The 18,510-nt window shown below is 38.3% G+C and overlaps 3 protein-coding genes across 3 annotated transcripts in view; all 3 read left to right on the top strand.

Moving 5' to 3' along the window:
- The first annotated feature begins 900 nt into the window (after nt 1–900).
- Nucleotides 901–4,021, top strand: LOC148914018 (uncharacterized). The gene is made up of 2 exons (XM_089039079.1): nt 901–1,126; nt 2,440–4,021. The coding sequence occupies exons 1-2, from the start codon at nt 1,039–1,041 to the stop codon at nt 2,889–2,891; spliced, it is 540 nt and encodes a 179-aa protein (XP_088895205.1). The 5' UTR covers nt 901–1,038; the 3' UTR covers nt 2,892–4,021.
- A 1,381-nt stretch (nt 4,022–5,402) lies between these two features.
- LOC116297234 (UDP-glucuronosyltransferase 2B15) lies at nt 5,403–18,121 on the top strand. The gene is made up of 6 exons (XM_089039076.1): nt 5,403–5,768; nt 7,324–7,732; nt 15,493–15,714; nt 16,015–16,218; nt 16,678–16,969; nt 17,145–18,121. Exons 1-6 carry the CDS (start codon nt 5,610–5,612, stop codon nt 17,425–17,427), a joined length of 1,569 nt encoding a protein of 522 aa, XP_088895202.1. The 5' UTR covers nt 5,403–5,609; the 3' UTR covers nt 17,428–18,121.
- Nucleotides 10,142–18,510, top strand: part of LOC148914013 (uncharacterized) — a 190,900-nt gene continuing 182,531 nt past the window's right edge. The window contains exons 1-4 of the mRNA XM_089025949.1: nt 10,142–10,296; nt 10,641–11,660; nt 11,735–13,689; nt 13,868–14,345. Coding sequence (XP_088882075.1) covers nt 10,228–10,296; nt 10,641–11,660; nt 11,735–13,689; nt 13,868–13,874 — 3,051 coding nt within the window. The 5' untranslated portion in view covers nt 10,142–10,227 and the 3' untranslated portion in view covers nt 13,875–14,345. The remainder of the gene's footprint in view (nt 10,297–10,640; nt 11,661–11,734; nt 13,690–13,867; nt 14,346–18,510) is intronic.

The raw sequence follows: 18,510 nt of genomic DNA, 5'->3' as shown, positions 1-18,510 counted from the left end.
TTGCTCCTTCGTTCGAGTAATACGCACCCCAACCCACCCTTCCGAGGAGCAGCATATTCCTCTAAATCCACAGAAAAGATTATTGAACCACCGTCGTATGACAGCCACGAGATTCTCGTACGATTTAAAGTAAATACCTTGTTTTGACTGCAGTTAGAATGTGCTAGAACGAAAACTGAACGGGACACTTGAAATAATTTCTGGCTAGATGGGATTCCAAAAGATCATTCAAGCTGTGCTCATTTACTCAACATGTTTTTGTAACGTTTTCAGTTCAACCTAGGGGTTTCTACAAACATATGCATTCCAGACTAATTTCGATCAGCTGCCGATACACGCTGCAATTTTTTTTCGCGCTGGCAACGCAATTTCACATTTTCGTTGCAGCGAAAAATTGCAACGTCTACCATATCAAAGAGGTGAAAATCAGTAAAAATCTCTTCCTCCCTTCCTTCCTTCCTTCCTCCCTTCCTTCCTTCCTTCCTTTCTTTCTCTTTCGTTTGTTAATAGCTCTGTTCATACATAACTCGAAAACAACTTAGTCTATGATCAACTGGCACACTGATTTAAACGTACGTAACATAGGGCAAATAAAATTACCAAAAAATATTCGATCTATAAACTTCTCATTTCCGTTGTTGAATTCAACTCAACCAATCAAATCTTGTACTCTTAAGTTGTTGATTACATCTCTGAGCCTTTTTTTCTCACCTTAAGTGTTAAGCCCTTCCTCGTAGCCTTTTGACCTCGTTGATTGATGCTCGGAGAAAAATAGCTCATCAGACTCTTCTGTTGACACTAAAAGGGGATCTCCCTACTCTTATATAATAAACAATTCCTGTAAGATAAACCCTCCTCCTTCTATTCCCTAGATTCACGTCCATATTTAGTCTTGGAGACTTTCCAAAAGCACTCAGTGTTGTTTGCTTGCAGCTAAGCGCAGTTTACACACTGCACCTATTACGCGAATCTCAAAGTCCATCAACTTGGAGTGTCATTAGAGTGTTGTGGTTTAAAAATTGCGACCAAAACCGCAGAATGAGGAACTTTGTAGCTCTCTTCCTGTTGTTTTTGTCGAGCTTTTTGATCGCCAGAGTCGTGACGCAGACGCACTACAAAAAACAAGGTATAGAATTTTAATTCTTTGTATTTCACAAAACATGAATTAAACTTGTAAATGCAGTGTTCTATGCTCTTTTGCGACTCGCGGTGTATCAGGTTTTTAAGAATTTTTTCTGCAAAGAGAGAAAGTGTTGTGGAGTGGGGTGATCATACGTGAGTAGGCATGTTTGCTTTCAATCATCGTATCGTTTAACGTGCTACACATCTGGCCTACAGGTTAGGAATGACGTAAAGGAAATTATAAGGCACTTGCAAGCTAGTGAGCGATCATTTTGACATTACTTGAGTGGAGTGTTATCAAGAGTGCGGCTGCAAAATATCAAGATATTTATGGCTGTGATGTTGGCGATCTCGTTATGTTATCAGAAAATGTTGATGCTATTCTAGTTATCACCATCATGGATTATACATCATCATTAGCATCACCACTATCACCATCATGGATTTTACAGCATCATTAGAATCATCATCATTAGCATCATCATCATCATTAGCATCATCATCATCATTAGCATCATCAACATCATCACTATTGCCATCATGGATTATGCATAATCATTAGCATCATCAACATCATCACTATTGCCATCATGGATTATGCATAATCATTAGCATCATCATCATCATCACTTATTGCCATCATGGATTATGCATAATCATTAGCATCATCATCATTAGCATCATCATCATCATTAGCATCATCATCATCATTAGCATCATCATCATCATTAGCATCATCATCATCATCACTATTGCCATCATGGATTATGCATAATCATTAACATCATCATCATCATCACTTATTGCCATCATGGATTATGCATAATCATTAACATCATCATCATCATTAGCATCATCATCATCATTAGCATCATCATCATCATCACTATTGCCATCATGGATTATGCATAATCATTAGCATCATCATCATCATCACTTATTGCCATCATGGATTATGCATAATCATTAGCATCATCATCATCACTATTACCATCATGGATTATGCATCGTCATTAGCATCATCATCATCATTAGCATCATCATCATCATTATGGGTTATGCATCAGCTTTATCATTACAATCATTATGATCATCAGCATCCTCACAACGATTGTCATGATGATATCATCATCATCCAAGAACGTATCGTATCATCATCATATCCATGATCATCGTCAACATTATTCATCACCATCATCAACCATATTAAGATGAAGCAGTTCAATAGCCAAGATTTCTCATATTTCCTAAACTACTGGCCTGCACAACTTTATTAATCAGTTCTAACTACAGCTCATTCATTCATTCAAATGATAGGCTTATCGAAAACATGCAGCCCCTCATCAACAGTCTGTGACAGCACCAAGAACCAAGTCAACCAACCAAGCCGAAGAAAAATCACTCGAAAAGAAAAATGCTGTTTACTTGGAAGAAAAATGGCCAAGATAGGTGACTCCTGCACGTATGCACCAAGCCTGGTTACCATCAAGCCTGATTTTCGGCATTTTCATAAACTGAAGACGAAACTCTGGATTGACTCTGGAAGACCTGTCGTCAAAGTCCGATTGTTGAAAAAGTGCAAGAGATTTAAGGCGTTTTACGAGAAGTGCTGCACGTATGAGTCTGAAATGATTGACATGGACATTAAGAGGATGATTAAGAGGTTGCAAAAATTCTTTAGGAAGAGAAGAAATAAGGAGGCAAAGAAAAGGATAAAGAAAGGAAAGCCCTCTGATTTTCCCTGGGGTAAAGCGGCTTTGGAGAAGTAAGCAAATATCTTGGAATTAAATCTCAAAAAAAAAATGACCAAATATACCACATATATATATACCATATACCATATTTACTATATCAATCCCTAAGATATAGGATTTGTATCAAGGTGGACTTTAATGGTGACCATTTGGCGTATGCATGACCTTTATATATCAATGCATGTCATTTCTCCAACACTGTGATTGAACAAAAAGAATTCAAACAAATACGTTACTAAAGCAAGAATTTATTAACGATTGCATGGACGATGAAAAACTAAGTGCGTGATTTCTAGTATGTGGGTTCCTCGCTGCTGAGTGGTAAAGCATTTTCACACAGTTGTGGGACTCGAATACACCTAATTAAAAAAACGTCGGGTTCAAAAAAAGGTTATATCATCAAAGCTAAGACCGAAGGGGAGCATGGAAAGACAAACAATTATGCTAATTTCATGCGTATTGCAGTTTTCCCTTCCTGTGCACATTATGCATCATGGCTTTGGCATGTTGTTAATCTAGGTCTACCGACTTTGCTCTACTGTGCATTTGTACATGTTTAAATGCAAATATGATACACATTTCGGAGTACCCAAAATCCTTTTCGGTCTAAGCCTCGATGATATGACCTTCTCGAACCTGACTACGCTTTTTCAATTAGGTGTACATATATAGCCTGATTGAAAATACCTTTTTTTAGTACTAAATTAATAATCATTACAAAATTAAATCATCATTTTTACCTCTTGGAGGAGAAAGAAGAACGAGGTGCGATGGTGCTTAAGCGAAAACGCAGGATCGTAAAAGCTGAAATTTCGTAAAATTTGATTTGGGTGAACAGTGAAACGTGAGTACCATTTTTTTTCTTGAAAATCGAGATTTCGGAAAAACGTCCTTGAAACGTGATTGTAATAAACACTGTACTCTGAAGACAGCATGCGTTTGACGCTGACATGCGCCTTTGACCTGACACGCACTGAGCCATGTGTTTAATTATTACTGTAGTCGCGTAACAGATCAAAACTATCATAGTAGTATATTATTTTCCAGATTTTCTGTTCACGGGGACAAAGGCAGCCTAAGCAATGTACCTGTGCTGTCTTATGATGAAAAAATGGTAAAATTCTAAAATTAAAAAATTGAACTTACCTTGATCTCTTGTGTTCTTATAATAATAATAATAATAATAATAATAATAATGATAATAATAATGGAACTCATATAGCGCACATATCAAAATTCATGGCGCTTCACAATAAGAAATAAAATAAATACCAGACGTATGTTACAATATTAATGAAATGTCATAGTTCATTGATGTTCACTTTGAACCAGAGGAGACAAAGTTCTTGAACAAATGAGTTTTCAGTTCTTTTTTAAATAATTGGATTGAAGAACTTTTCCTAATTTGAAGTGGGAGGTCATTCCACAGTTTAGGGCCAGCAAATGCTTAATGCTTTTTAACTTTTTCTTGGGTGGTTTTAAGCTGTTTTTAGCCGTTGTTTTCTTATTTCCTCCCTCCCCTCCACCTAAAAGAGCCTTGTAGCAAATAATGCATTGCATCATGGGGTGTTTTGACCGGGACGCTCGGCATCAGTACGTCAGTTGACATTTGTGTTGTGTGCACCAAGAAACTAAAATAGCTTCATAAATCCTTATTACTAACTCTTACTCACATGTTTTTAAATCAGAAATGTTAAAAATAGAGCCGGGATATTACATGGGCGCGCGGAGATACGAAATTTATCTTCGAGTGTTGAGAAGATCTTTCACGAGTGAGAGATTTTCAACACGGGAAGATAAATTTCGTATCTCTAAGCGCCCATGTAATATTCTGTTTATTATATAATTATCCACAAAATCAGCTTAATAAGCTTTTTGTTATCATAAAAAGTTTTTATTTATAAACTAATAGCTTAAATACACATGGTAACGATATTTTCACATGTGAAAATGACATGTTATTTTCACATGTGAAAATATCAGTTTTTCGAAAAGGAGAAATGTAGGTATTTTATGGATAATTATATGGTAAAAAGTCATATTTAATGGCCATGAATCTTTTTCCTGCATTTCTTTGATGTTGTTTTGATATTTTTCGAAGCGTTTTTTGATCCCTCAGGTTACTCTATAGCGCGCGTTTTTCCCTCGATGAATACCATATTTCCTCAGCATTTAGCAAAGCAAAAAGCAAAAACGAATTCGGTGACCCCCTTTTTTATTTCATTCTTTGAACAAGTATATGTTGGGGTATGTTTATGCCATGTTTAAAAATCTCTGATTGCAACTTCATGTCCCTGCGAACGTCCTTAAGGTTCCCTATCACTTTTCGTTATCAGCAAGCGAAAAAGATGTCATATCCCCTTTGCCATTGCCACTTACCGAGATGCACCTCGGTCACAGATGAATTTCGTGGTCCATGAAATTCAAAGATTCATATTTTGAATAATAACTTCATATTAAATCCTTTTCCGACATAGCACTAAGGCACAAAAATGATTCTTTTACATTCTTTTAAGAGTTTATTCAAAAGGTTAGAATCGTTTTTTCAGTGGTGACACGATTGAAAAGGTAAACAAATTGTGATGCATCACGATAAGTGGCAATGGATCTTTAAACAGCCCGTTCTGTAACACGGCTAAAAGTGAGACGGGGTTCCTGTGTCGGAGAGCTGGTATTGACCTGTTACGTAACGCAACCCGTATTGATTCATCTGACCCCGGCACAGAGTCAAACATGTCGCTGACTTCTCGTTCATTTGTATTGTTATCTCTCCTCGTTGCTTTCTTTTCACTTTGCCATGGAGCGAAAATCTTATTTATGCCTATGTTTGGAAGCAGTCATTACTTTGTCTTCAAGAAAATCGCTACTGAGATTGCGAGTAGAGGACATGAGGTAAATACAATGATCTCTGTTAGTTTATATTTGGGACTCTTAAGAACCTAACAACGCCAAACGTATTTGACATCAGAAAAAGTGTAATCAAAAGCAAAGTTAAGTATTAAAGCTGGCTTAGCAACAACTGAATCCAACATAAAAATTAAATTTGTAACGCTTATTAAGAACTAGTTTAGTAAACATTTGAATAAATCGTTTAGTTTAAGTTGCCATCGTGATGCTGACAAACGACAAACTCCACTCTCACGACTGCTATATTTACTGTGGTTTTCGATCTTCTGAAAACTCATACATCCCAACGGCTTGTCGTGAAATTGTTTATTTTTACTGCTGCTAGTCAAGAACATAACGAAGGTACCAACTGATTATTTTTGATTGATGGCAGCGGAAAAAAATTCAGCGTGCAGCTCGCACTACCGAGTTCGCAGAACATCGAAAACCGCAGTAATAATCTAAGCTTTTTAACAACTTTTAACTAGGTTGATTTTTTTTTTCTTTTCTTTTTACAAAGGTAGGAAAACTGTTTTACAGATGAGTGGGTTGAGACAACGTGGTTAAACACAAAGTCAACAGCTCACTAATTTATGTCTTTATCTTATTTTCTGTCCATTTTGCTAAGTTTCCAGAGGATTCCAAGGGTTGCTAAACTAGAAATTTGTTAATTGATTTTTATTTGATTACGGTTTCTGCAGTTACCAGAACTTTGCATATCAGTGTTTTAGACTTATGTGTTGTCACGCAACACTTTAGCGTCAGTGTTCCGTGACGACACAAAGAATCTGCTGTTTGACTTTGTTTTGAATAATTATCGTATATCAAAATTATCATTGATAGCCCCCCCCCGTATTAAATTATGACCGCTCCCTTAGTAACTATTTAAGTGACGAATACCGGACGAATTTTTAACCGTTTGAAAATGTGACCAGTACACACCATTTACAATGATCGAACCGTCGCTTTAAAGTGTATAAAATCAAAAGTACGTTCTGCTTACAATCAAACGGGTCCATTAAGTGGTCTTTCATCTGAACATGCGCAAAGCATACTGTCTACGACTTGCCGTACGAAACAGGTGTTGGAACGGTAAAAGTCACTCTTTTTATCCGTGCAATCAAAAAAATCTTTCGAAATCACCTTTGCAGATCCCAAATTTGTACGGCTTTGATAGCAAAGTTTCGTGGGAACGGAACGCCTAAACGTACAACTTTTTGAAACTAAAACTTAACTTATTGATGGAAGCCAAAAACCAAAACTTCTTGCGCCGTGTGGGATGCGCAGCTATTGCTTACTATCAATCACGTGACTTTTTTGAGTTGGCTGGGGGGCAAACAAGCGGTTGACTGGGGGGCAACTAGCGGATGTTAAGTCAAAACATGTCAAGATAAGTCCTCAAACTATTGTATTTGACTATTTTCACGACATCAAACCAAAAAACAAGAGATCAAAACAACCTCCAGGATTCTACAAGCCATCAAAAAAGAGCTATTACCGGAAGTGACGTCTATTGATAGCAACCTATAAAAATGGTTTAAAAAATTCTTATTTGTTTTAGGTGAAGGTGTTAACGCCATCAAACTTGGAGCGTTTCGTAGGTGAAAGTAGCATCAGCCATTTGATATACGAATCTCCTTCTGAATTGAACCAAATAGAAGAGAATATCGAGAGAATAACGAAAGATAATCTCGTGAATTTTATATTTCGCGTCTTTCCGTTTGCAATCGTGTTGAAAATCCAAGAGATGGTTTGTAGGGATCTAGTGAAGAATAAAAAAGTTGTGAACGAAATTAAGGAATTTAAGGCGGATCTACTGGTGTCTGATATGGTGTTCATGTGTGGTCCTGTGATACAAGATTTGTTAGACGTTCCACGTGTTGATGTTGCGCCAACTAGTATTGTACCCTTCTTCATGCAACCGTTACAAGTACCTTGTCCCGTCTCCTACACACCACAGATGGGAACAGGTATATATCAGAGTATTAGAATACATATAGTTATGAATAAAGTCGGGGGGGAGGGGGGAGGGGCTAGCCAGAAGCCCAGATGCCCAGAAAAGAACAATCAAAAAACCAAATGCTTTTATTCATTCAAATTTGAAAAAATTAATATATTCGTTCCACTTCACAAGAAGATTTAAGAGTGCATGTCAGCAAAAATCAAACAAATTCGATATTTCGCGGCCGCGGTTGAAAAATCGATTTTGCTCAAATTTTGTCCAGATGTACTTTATTATATCACAAAATGCACTGCATAGTTTTTTAAGGAAAATATATTTTTATTTTTGAGAAAATGCCGTTTTAAAAAGTCCTCCCGAAATCGCCATTTTAGTGGCCAAAATTTGCGTTGAGTTTACCGAGCGAGTTCAGTACAAAAATCGATTCTGATCAACTTAAAACCCCTAAGACCGTGTTCTATGCTATCTAAATATCCGGTTACGTGACTTACAGGAAATTTGAGTTACTTTTTGTGACATAAATAATCTTAGTTTTAAGACTCGTGATTCTAGGTGATTGACGATATCCCCAAAACAAAATCGATTTTCACCATGCGATAAAGCTCCAAACCCAACAAGTTTCCGAGGGTTAGTTCTTTAAGAAACAAGCTTTCAATTGATGTAAACATTTCTTTGGGCAAACAAATATTCGTTACGCGACGGGTCATTCAAATCTTCAATTTTTGACCTTTCGAAGTCATACGCCATAACTTCCCATCACTCACAAAATCAAAAAATCTCGCCTGGCTAATCTCTTATTCTTACTATTTTACCCTTACAGGCCAAAAAATACACTTGTTATAGCATTTCTTACCTTTTTAAGGCGAAAATCTGGTCTATTAACCTCGGTATTCGTTATAATGGTATCACAAGTCTTGACCATTATCTGTCAGTTGATAACTTCCGTTTACTATCCAATATGTCAACCGTCCAGCGCTTACTAAACGGCGTTTAAAACCCTTGTCGAACAGTCAAGATTGTTTTCCTTTTTATCTGAAGTTCTACGATATCATAATATATCAATATGATTTCAAAATTTATGGTACAGCTGAATTTCCGTATCGAATTTAGAGTACGTAAACAAATGGCCTGGGATTATATGCTAATCAGGTAGACTACGACTTTCTAGGGTAGGGACGGTATGTCCCATTTGCCTTTCTCTGACATCCCAGCGCTTACTAAAAGTTATTTAAAGCCTCTGATTAACTGTTAGATCAGTCGATGTTGTTAATATACCCCAATGATATATATCGTTTGCTGGATATCGTCATCATCAGGAACTGTAAAATAATATAATTTGCGTTTCTGTACTACACAGGGAGCCCGATTCGCTGGGAATCAAGTGCTTTTACAATACAATACGATACAATACGTCTTTATTCACATTTCCTCTTATGTTACATTACATTAAATTATGTATTTAGATCATTGAAAAGAAAATACTTATTTGGTCAAATAAACAAAGCTAAATATAGTTTGTAATGAGAGGAAATGCCTGGAGCCTAAATAAACCATATAGTTTCCTAGTTAGGCTTTAGTCATGTTTTGTGTCAGTTTGATGTAGACAACAAACACGAGGAAAAAGAAATGAAATAATATACAAACAGTAAACAAACAACGACAAAAAGATCGATTAATGATGTGACATGCATTTACAATTGAGTTGGGTATTACATATCGCGATCGAAAGATAAACAAAGATGAAATCAGTTTTAGATAATCTACGAACTCAAACATTTCAACAGCTTGTGAAATTGCTTTTTACTGCCGTCAGTGAAGAACATAAAAGGTACCGCCTGACTTTTTTTGATTGAAGGCAGCAGAAAAAAAAAACAAATTCCAGCTTGTGTTCATTGACTATCGAAAACCGCAGTTATTAATTAGCGATGGTTTAGTGCAGATGTTGTAAAGAAAATGGAAGCTGCGTGTTGTTCGTTTAGGTCTATCGTCGGTACTTCTTGTGGTTTTGATGCCAAAGATCGAAAGCGCCAAACCCAAATTGTACCATTGATGTCCTGTACAAAAGATACCGCAAGGCACTTGTCCACCCTGAGTTTTTCAGGTCCTGAAAATGAGGTAGATCTGATATTGTCTAGAGTAGCATTGTATGATAAGTCGAAGGAGAGCATCAAATCGATGACCATCTGCCCTTATCATCGCGCGACGCTTGGGATAAGCTGGACCAGAGGAGGAGGTACAAGATGTAGAGTTCCGCAGGAGATTTCAGACCATGGAAAGGGTAAAGGAACCTGGCCTAAAGGTGATCGAGGTTTAGGCAAGCAAGAATCATCTATTATATTACGCAATACTGGCGTGTTTGTCGCTCCTGGATCAGGTAAGTTTTTTTCAAAGAACATATATAACTAGTGACTGTTTATAAGTTACTCAGTACTGTCTCTTTACGTTAATATATACATCGATATTACTTCAGGTATTTGCAAGAAATGCCGATATCTCATTAAAACAATGGAAAGTAAAGATTCCTCAAAGTCGGATGTCATAGCTATGGGTGAACAGATAAAAGAGTTGACCTTGGTAAGACAATTTGTCATGCGATTATCATTTACACGTACATACTGCCAGGTAAAGAAGTGAGGCCATTTGAAGGTGCTTGAAGTAATTATTTACAAGTGCGGTATTTTACGGGTCAGTCGTCATTCTTCACATTAGTTTATCAGTACCAAGACTACACGCTTAAGATATATTTCATATGCAGGTACTTACGCCTTAGCTATTTAGAATTTTTCTTATTCATCTTATGAATCTGATGGCATGGCACAGGAAGCCCACCCAAACGACAAGAAAAGCTACACAAATTTTAAAACATCAATCCCCTCCTACTCACACAAACTTTAACATTTAGAACATTTAATTTACAGGAAGACGATGAGGTAACCTTTAAAGCCAGCGCACAAAGTCCAGCTTTTCAGAGCCCACCAAATACTACTATACCTGAAACACCATGCACAGCCTATGAACCCTCAGAACGCTCGCTATTAACAGAAACGGAGGACAAAGACAACTCAGAACCAATGTCAAGAGAACTGCTAAATTCATTTTTAGCCGCAAGGGACATAAGTCCTATTAGAAACCAGCTGACTACACCATGGGATGAAGCTTCGCAAAGAACTAAGCGACGCTATTCGCGTAAAGCAAAGCAGGTTGTCTTTGCAGCTTTAGAAGAAATTGCGCCTGAAAGCTCAGAAATGTTGTTCAGTGTATTACAGTCATCTGGGCAAAAGGATGAGAACGTTGATAAATCACTGATGGATGCTCTTGTTGAATGTTTCAATAACGCAAGTCATTGGAGCACAAGAAGGCAGATCTTGTCGATAATGGCAGATAAGATGCCCTATTCAGCGTTGAAAAACTGGATTCCCGGTCTCTCCAGATACAGGTTTAATGTGGCCCGCCACCACGCATTGCTTCATGGAAGAGGTACTCCCGTTACCATTACAAAGAGCCCGCGTATTTATGTGTCAACTGAGAAACTTGACCACTTTTTGACTTTTATCACAAGTGGTCAAGTGATCCAAGATTTGCCGTTTGGAGAAAAGACATTGAAGTTATCTAGCAATACAAAGATCACAGTCCCAAATGTTGTAAGGACATTAATACCTGAACAGGTGGTGCAGCAATACACTACCTATTGTCAAGAAACCTGTTTTGAACCAATGAGCCGTAGCAGTTTATGTAGAGTGTTGGGTGTATGTAGTGCTTCCGTAAGGAAGTCACTACAAGGGCTTGACTATTTTTCTGCCGATGGTGCTCAAGCCTTTGATGAAATGGAGGAAGTAGTCCAAAAGCTTGGAGATGAGTACGGAAAAGGTCATTCCTGGGCAAAGAATCAAATCAATAAATTGAAAATTGCAAAGCGCTATTTGAAAAGTGATTACAAGGTATGTAAATCATAGGCGGGTCCAGGATTTTGGTTGACGTTAAAACGACAACATCAAATCTTTGATATTTGCAGGTTCATGTGTCAAAAAGCTCACGAGTCCCCGACCACTGTAGAGCGCACGCTCTCAGTCATGAAAGTGATTTGGATTTCACCACTAAATGTGACCATCAGCACGACCTAAAATGTGACCGGTGTGAGCTGATTCCATCTGTGTTTGATGAAGTTCATTCGGCTTTGGAGGATCTGGCCATTGACAATGAAGAGAAGAAAGAGATGATGTATGTCATCACCCAATCAAAGAAAAATATCCAAGCCTGGAAAGCCCACCTGCTGCGTGCTATCAATCAAGATGAAGCCCGGTTGAACGTTCTGCAGAGTCTGGGTCCAACCTCAGTGCTTGTAGTATTAGACTGGGCTATGAAGTTTCTCCCGAGGAAGTGCCGTGAAAGCCAATCTGATTGGTATGGAAAGAAAGGTATTTCTTGGCACATTGCAGTAGCTACAACAAAAAGAGAAGGTCAGTTGGAAATGTTGACATTCGTACATGTTTTCAAAAGCTGTACCCAGGACAGCTATTCAGTAATGGCTATCATTGATGATGTTGTGGGGCAACTGAAAACTGAAAGGCCTGAGCTCGAGGAAGTATTTCTAAGGCAGGACAATGCCGGCTGTTACCACAGCGCATTCAACTTACTGTCCATGAAAGAAATAGTCAAAAAACACAAAGTTAAATTAAGGGTCGATTTTTCAGACCCTCAGGGCGGTAAAGGGTCATGTGACCGAAAAGCTGCCACCATAAAGAACCACATCAAGGCATACTTAAACTCTGGAAAAGATGTCGAAACTGCAGAACAGATGAAAATAGCCATCGAATCATTGAGTGGTGTCAATGGAGTAAGAGCTATGCTATGCGACCCGCCTTCAGTCCCAAATTTAGTGCCTTTGAAATGGGATGGAGTTAGCTTCATCAACAACATCTCCTACAATAAGAATGGCATGAAAGTATGGAGAGAGTATGGCATTGGCGAGGGTAAGACCTTGAAATGGAGTGCATTTAGCCTGCCAAAAAGTATTCTTTTGCCAAAACTAAACGTCATTAAAGAAGCTACTCCCCCTAAAGCCACTTTTACAGAGGTAACTGCAAGAAAGAGACCAGCGGCGAAATCTAAAAGTATCGAGACCCAGCCTACGCATACGGATGCTGAAAGCTCCAGCTCAGAAGATGAAGAGCAAACGACAAAGCTGTTTCCATGTCCCGACGACGGCTGCATTAAATCGTTCCAGCTTTTTTCATCTCTTCAACGCCATCTTGACGTCGGTAAGCATAAATATGTACTGGAACGCGAAACACTTCTAGACAAGGCGATGCTGTCATACGCCGTAAAACTTGACCAAGGAAATGCGTCATTGGAGAACCAGCCACTTGAAGAACCAAGTACTTCCCGCACATTGGCATATGGCGATGCTCTATCAAAAGGCTGGGCATTGAAGTCATCCACTGTCCAAAGGAAACGCTTGAACAAAGCTCAAAAGGACTATCTTACCAAGATGTTCGATCTTGGAGAGCAGACAGGGCACAAAGTGGATGCTAATACCGTATCTAATTCTATGAGAAAGGCAAGAAACCTTGATGGTTCTTTTATGTTTAATTCAAATGAGTACCTCACACCAAAGCAGATAAAAAGTTTTTTCTCACGTCTTGCTAAGAAAAGAAGGGAGGTTAAAGTGGATGACGTGGACTTAGAAGACGAGATGGAGGAAGATGAGGAGGCAAGGCTCGACGAGGAAGAGTTTGAAGAGCTTGCACACAACATAATTAAGGAAATCGGACTCGGTCATCCCATCATGTTTGAAGCTCACAATCTATGCGAACTAGCTACAAGCTCGAAGCTTTCAAAGTTCTCCATAGCAATGCTGCAAGAAATATGCACTTTTTATGAGCAGGATACCTCTTCAATCAAGGGAACAAGAAAACAGCAATATGTTGATTTGCTTATGGAGTTAATTGGCAATTGCAGCTGTAAAAGGTAATTATTTATTCAACCTGTCTTATTGTTTGTTTATGATAATAATAATAATAATAATAATCATCATCATTTCATAGCTTAACCTCCCCCCCTCCCCTCCCCAATTCCTTCCCCGCCGCCAATTGGGCTTCCTGTGTACACAGTTCCTGTAACTAATTCAAATTATATTATTTTGCAGATCATGAACTATGACTTTGACGATATAAGCCGAACACCCAACTCGTTCTTCGAAAAGCATATTAACAACATCGACTGATCTAACAGTTAATCAGAGGCTTTAAATAACTTTTAGTAAGCGCTGGGATGTCAGAGAAAGGCAAATGGGACATACCGTCCCTACCCTAGAAAGTCGTAGTCTACCTGATTAGCATATAATCCCAGGCCATTTGTTTACGTACTCTAAATTCGATACGGAAATTCAGCTGTACCATAAATTTTGAAATCATATTGATATATTATGATATCGTAGAACTTCAGATAAAAAGGAAAACAATCTTGACTGTTCGACAAGGGTTTTAAACGCCGTTTAGTAAGCGCTGGACGGTTGACATATTGGATAGTAAACGGAAGTTATCAACTGACAGATAATGGTCAAGACTTGTGATACCATTATAACGAATACCGAGGTTAATAGACCAGATTTTCGCCTTAAAAAGGTAAGAAATGCTATAACAAGTGTATTTTTTGGCCTGTAAGGGTAAAATAGTAAGAATAAGAGATTAGCCAGGCGAGATTTTTTGATTTTGTGAGTGATGGGAAGTTATGGCGTATGACTTCGAAAGGTCAAAAATTGAAGATTTGAATGACCCGTCGCGTAACGAATATTTGTTTGCCCAAAGAAATGTTTACATCAATTGAAAGCTTGTTTCTTAAAGAACTAACCCTCGGAAACTTGTTGGGTTTGGAGCTTTATCGCATGGTGAAAATCGATTTTGTTTTGGGGATATCGTCAATCACCTAGAATCACGAGTCTTAAAACTAAGATTATTTATGTCACAAAAAGTAACTCAAATTTCCTGTAAGTCACGTAACCGGATATTTAGATAGCATAGAACACGGTCTTAGGGGTTTTAAGTTGATCAGAATCGATTTTTGTACTGAACTCGCTCGGTAAACTCAACGCAAATTTTGGCCACTAAAATGGCGATTTCGGGAGGACTTTTTAAAACGGCATTTTCTCAAAAATAAAAATATATTTTCCTTAAAAAACTATGCAGTGCATTTTGTGATATAATAAAGTACATCTGGACAAAATTTGAGCAAAATCGATTTTTCAACCGTGGCCGCTTCTTGTTCGATTTTTACTGACATGCCCTCTTAAACATTTAAACATTTAATCATTGTTCTTTCCATCTAATTTTTTAACATTTTACTTTTTCTTTCATATTTTGACTATTCATTTCAAAAATATTTGGAAGTGCACGTGCAACGCCACTGGCCGTCCACTTGCATGTAAGGCACGCATGCGTAAGCATTGTTCTCCAGTTTCATGATGAGCTACTTTAATTAGGCTTGACTGCGCGCGCATCCTAACTTGACCATTAAATGCAATCTCGTTTCGGAAGCCGCGTTAATTTTGCTTTCTACCGAGAAGCGATGATGTTTAAGAAAGTCCACTAATTGTAATTAGTTTAGTTCGGTTCTGGTAAACTTTGCTAGCAGCTTTCCATAGTTATATATGGGGAGGGAGTATTAGAAAAATGGCAGATGCATTTCAAATTCCTATCTTCCATGGCGACGTATGGCGGCAACGCGCACCAAGGATTAATCGCAAAGTGAGTTAACTTTGATATTTTGTTATAGAGAGTACTGACGATATGTCCTTTTTCCAACGTGTACACAACATGGCTATCTACATTCTGTCTGGGGTCCTCAGGGAATTCTTTGTCTATAAACCTTTTGGAGACTTGAAAAAGAAATTCAAGATTCGCCCCGAGCGGTCATTCAGGGAAGCATTGCAGAATGGGGAGATGCTGGTGGTACAAGCAGACTTTACCTTGGATATTCCCAGGTCTCTTCCACCAGGTAAAGAGGACTTGACGTCTTTGTCTCTTGCGCAATGTTCATCAGCTGAATCAATGAAGTTTCTAATAGTATGTTCTTTCCGACTTCTTATATGCTCCGCCGACGAAGGACTAATGTCCGAAGCGCGTCAGTACAGTTGCACACATATTCCACACGGCGTTCAATGTTTGACTACCATTTGGAGCCTTTTATCCAGCAATTCTTTTGTCTATCTTCTTCGATCTCTCTTATCGCTTGACTTTCTAGTACTTATATTTAATTAGTGCTTACAACTAAGATATAATTCATTTAATATTTCAGCTGTCAAAATGATTGGCGCGGTCCTTCCCGAACCAGCCCAACCCCTTCCTGCAGACCTGGAACAGTTTATGCAAAGCTCAGGAGAACATGGTGTTATCTTGGTGACGTTTGGTTCAATGGTGTCCAAACTAGATGCATCTATTTTGAAGAAGATGAGTGTTGTGTTTGGTAGACTCAAGCAGAAGATCTTATGGAAGGTTAAAAGTGAGTTTGGTTTTCTGATGTACTTTTTGGTGGTTTGTAATCATTTCTAATAGACCTAATCGGCTAACGTGTTGCTATAAACGTTTCCACCCAATTCAAACCACATGGGAGTTAAGTTTCATTATTCGTTATATTTTGGTTTCACAGTTGAATTCTTAGAGACAAACGCTTCTATTCCCAGAAGGTTTGAATTGGGTGGTAACGTACATAGCAACACGTTAGCCGATTAGGTCTATCGGCATTTTTTAGTAGACTCCCGTTTTGGATAATATGCTTTCATCCCTAAGGGAATAAAAGTAGCAGCAATACTGGAAGACGTATATATCTCTTTTTTTGCATTCATCACTATAGGTGATTTCCAAAAAATTCAAAGGAATTTATCAAAGTGCAGCTTATTCGTTATCGCTATTCTTAAGCATAAGGCTTCTTAATAAAATTCTATTTCTAATGTTTTCCTAGGAGAAGCTTTACCATCGGATATCTCTTCAAACATCAAGGCCGTGAAATGGCTTCCACAAAATGACGTATTAGGTCACCACAAGGCAAGGCTGTTCATATCCCACATGGGACACAATGGAATGTACGAAGCTCTTTATCATGGCGTCCCTCTTGTTGCCTGTCCATTGTTTGGCGATCAGTTTAGCAACACAAACCTCGTTGTTCGTGCTGGAGTTGGGTCGAAGGTTATATTGAGAACCATATCTGAAGACGAACTGGAGAAAGTTATAAAAAGCGTCTTGGACGATTCACAGTAAGTATGGATCAGTATCGCCGTTATCACAGTTCGGTTCGTCCCCTTTAACTGAGTCACTGTTTTTTATGGCTTTGTTGAGCTTTCTAATCATGAAGCATTGATTCATCGTTGCTTTCCTGACCACAATCTATCCTGAACTGTTAAGTTTGAGTCCCTTTTAATTCATTACTAGATTCGAGTCAAAAGCGTCTCATTTGTCAAATCTAATGAGGGACCGACCGCGAACGCCCTTACAAGAGTCCGCTGATTCCATCGAATACGTGCTCAGAAACGGAAAACTACGTCATCTTCGTGTCCGATCGTTCGACCTACCATGGTATCAGTACTACCTTGTTGACGTCATCCTTTTCATTGTTGCCTTGGTTACAGCTGTTGTGTTTGTGTTGGCATTCTTCTGTCGATGCTGCTGCAATTTACTGTGCAAGAGAAGGCTTGGGAAACAGAAGGCAGAATAGTTTTATCTCGCTAACGAAATAATATTATCGCTACAACTTTTATTAAGTTTCTCCAACCATCTGCAATACTTAAAATCTTCATATCATCGATAGTACTGAGTTTTAAAAGCTTATGTCAATGTCTTTTGTTACATCATCCAACATGGTAGCCATGTCTTTTGTTTTATCATCCAACATGGTGATCATGTCTTGTGTTATATCATCCAACATGGTGACCATGTCTTTTGTTATATCATCCAACATGGTGGTCATGTCTTTTGTTATATCATCCAACATGGTGACCATGTCTTTCGTTATATCATCCAACATGGTGGTCTTGTCTTTTGTTATATCATCCAACATGGTGGCCATGTCGTTTGTTATATCATCCAACATGTTGGTCTTGTCTTTTGTTATATCATCCAACATGGTGGTCATGTCTTTTGTTATATCATCCAACATGGTGGTCATGTCTTTTGTTATATCATCCAACATGGTGGCCATGTATTTTGTTATATCATCCAACATGTTGGTCATGTCTTTTGTTATATCATCCAACATGGTGGCCATGTATTTTGTTATATCATCCAACATGGTGGCCATGTATTTTGTTACATCATCCAACATGGTGGCCATGTCTTTTATTATATCATCCAACATGGCGGTCACTCATTCACTCAATGTACACCAACTAATAAAGACACACTGCAAAAAAGTCAGTCGTATGTATCCTTCTATACAATTGAAAAATGTTCATTGGTTTCATTGAAAACATAAATTTATTTATTTCACTATGGATATTACAGGTTTAGAATATCGCTGGTTTCCAGAAACTATATCAATGTAACGGTTTCCAGTTTGAGTACAGTTTGAGTATAGTTTCGACCACCGCTTTGACAGCCACGATTCCCAACTAGCCCCACGCACGCATGGCTCTGTTCTTAAGTACGCTGCACCCTTTTCCTTGGGATGGGCACGAGCCTAAATCCCCCATTACTTTTATAACTCCCGAGAGCCCTGTTACACATATATAGAAATTGGCGTTAGACTGAGGCATTTGTTTCGCATGACAAACGGCATATTATTTCCTTTGTCTGGGTATTT

The sequence above is a fragment of the Actinia tenebrosa genome, unplaced genomic scaffold, assembly GCF_029948245.1.
Source record: "Actinia tenebrosa isolate PJP-AT-01 unplaced genomic scaffold, QUT_ActTen_1.0 PGA_scaffold0__85_contigs__length_37466705, whole genome shotgun sequence".
NCBI lineage: Eukaryota > Metazoa > Cnidaria > Anthozoa > Actiniaria > Actiniidae > Actinia > Actinia tenebrosa.
This window is presented reverse-complemented; position numbering and strand designations above follow the sequence as displayed.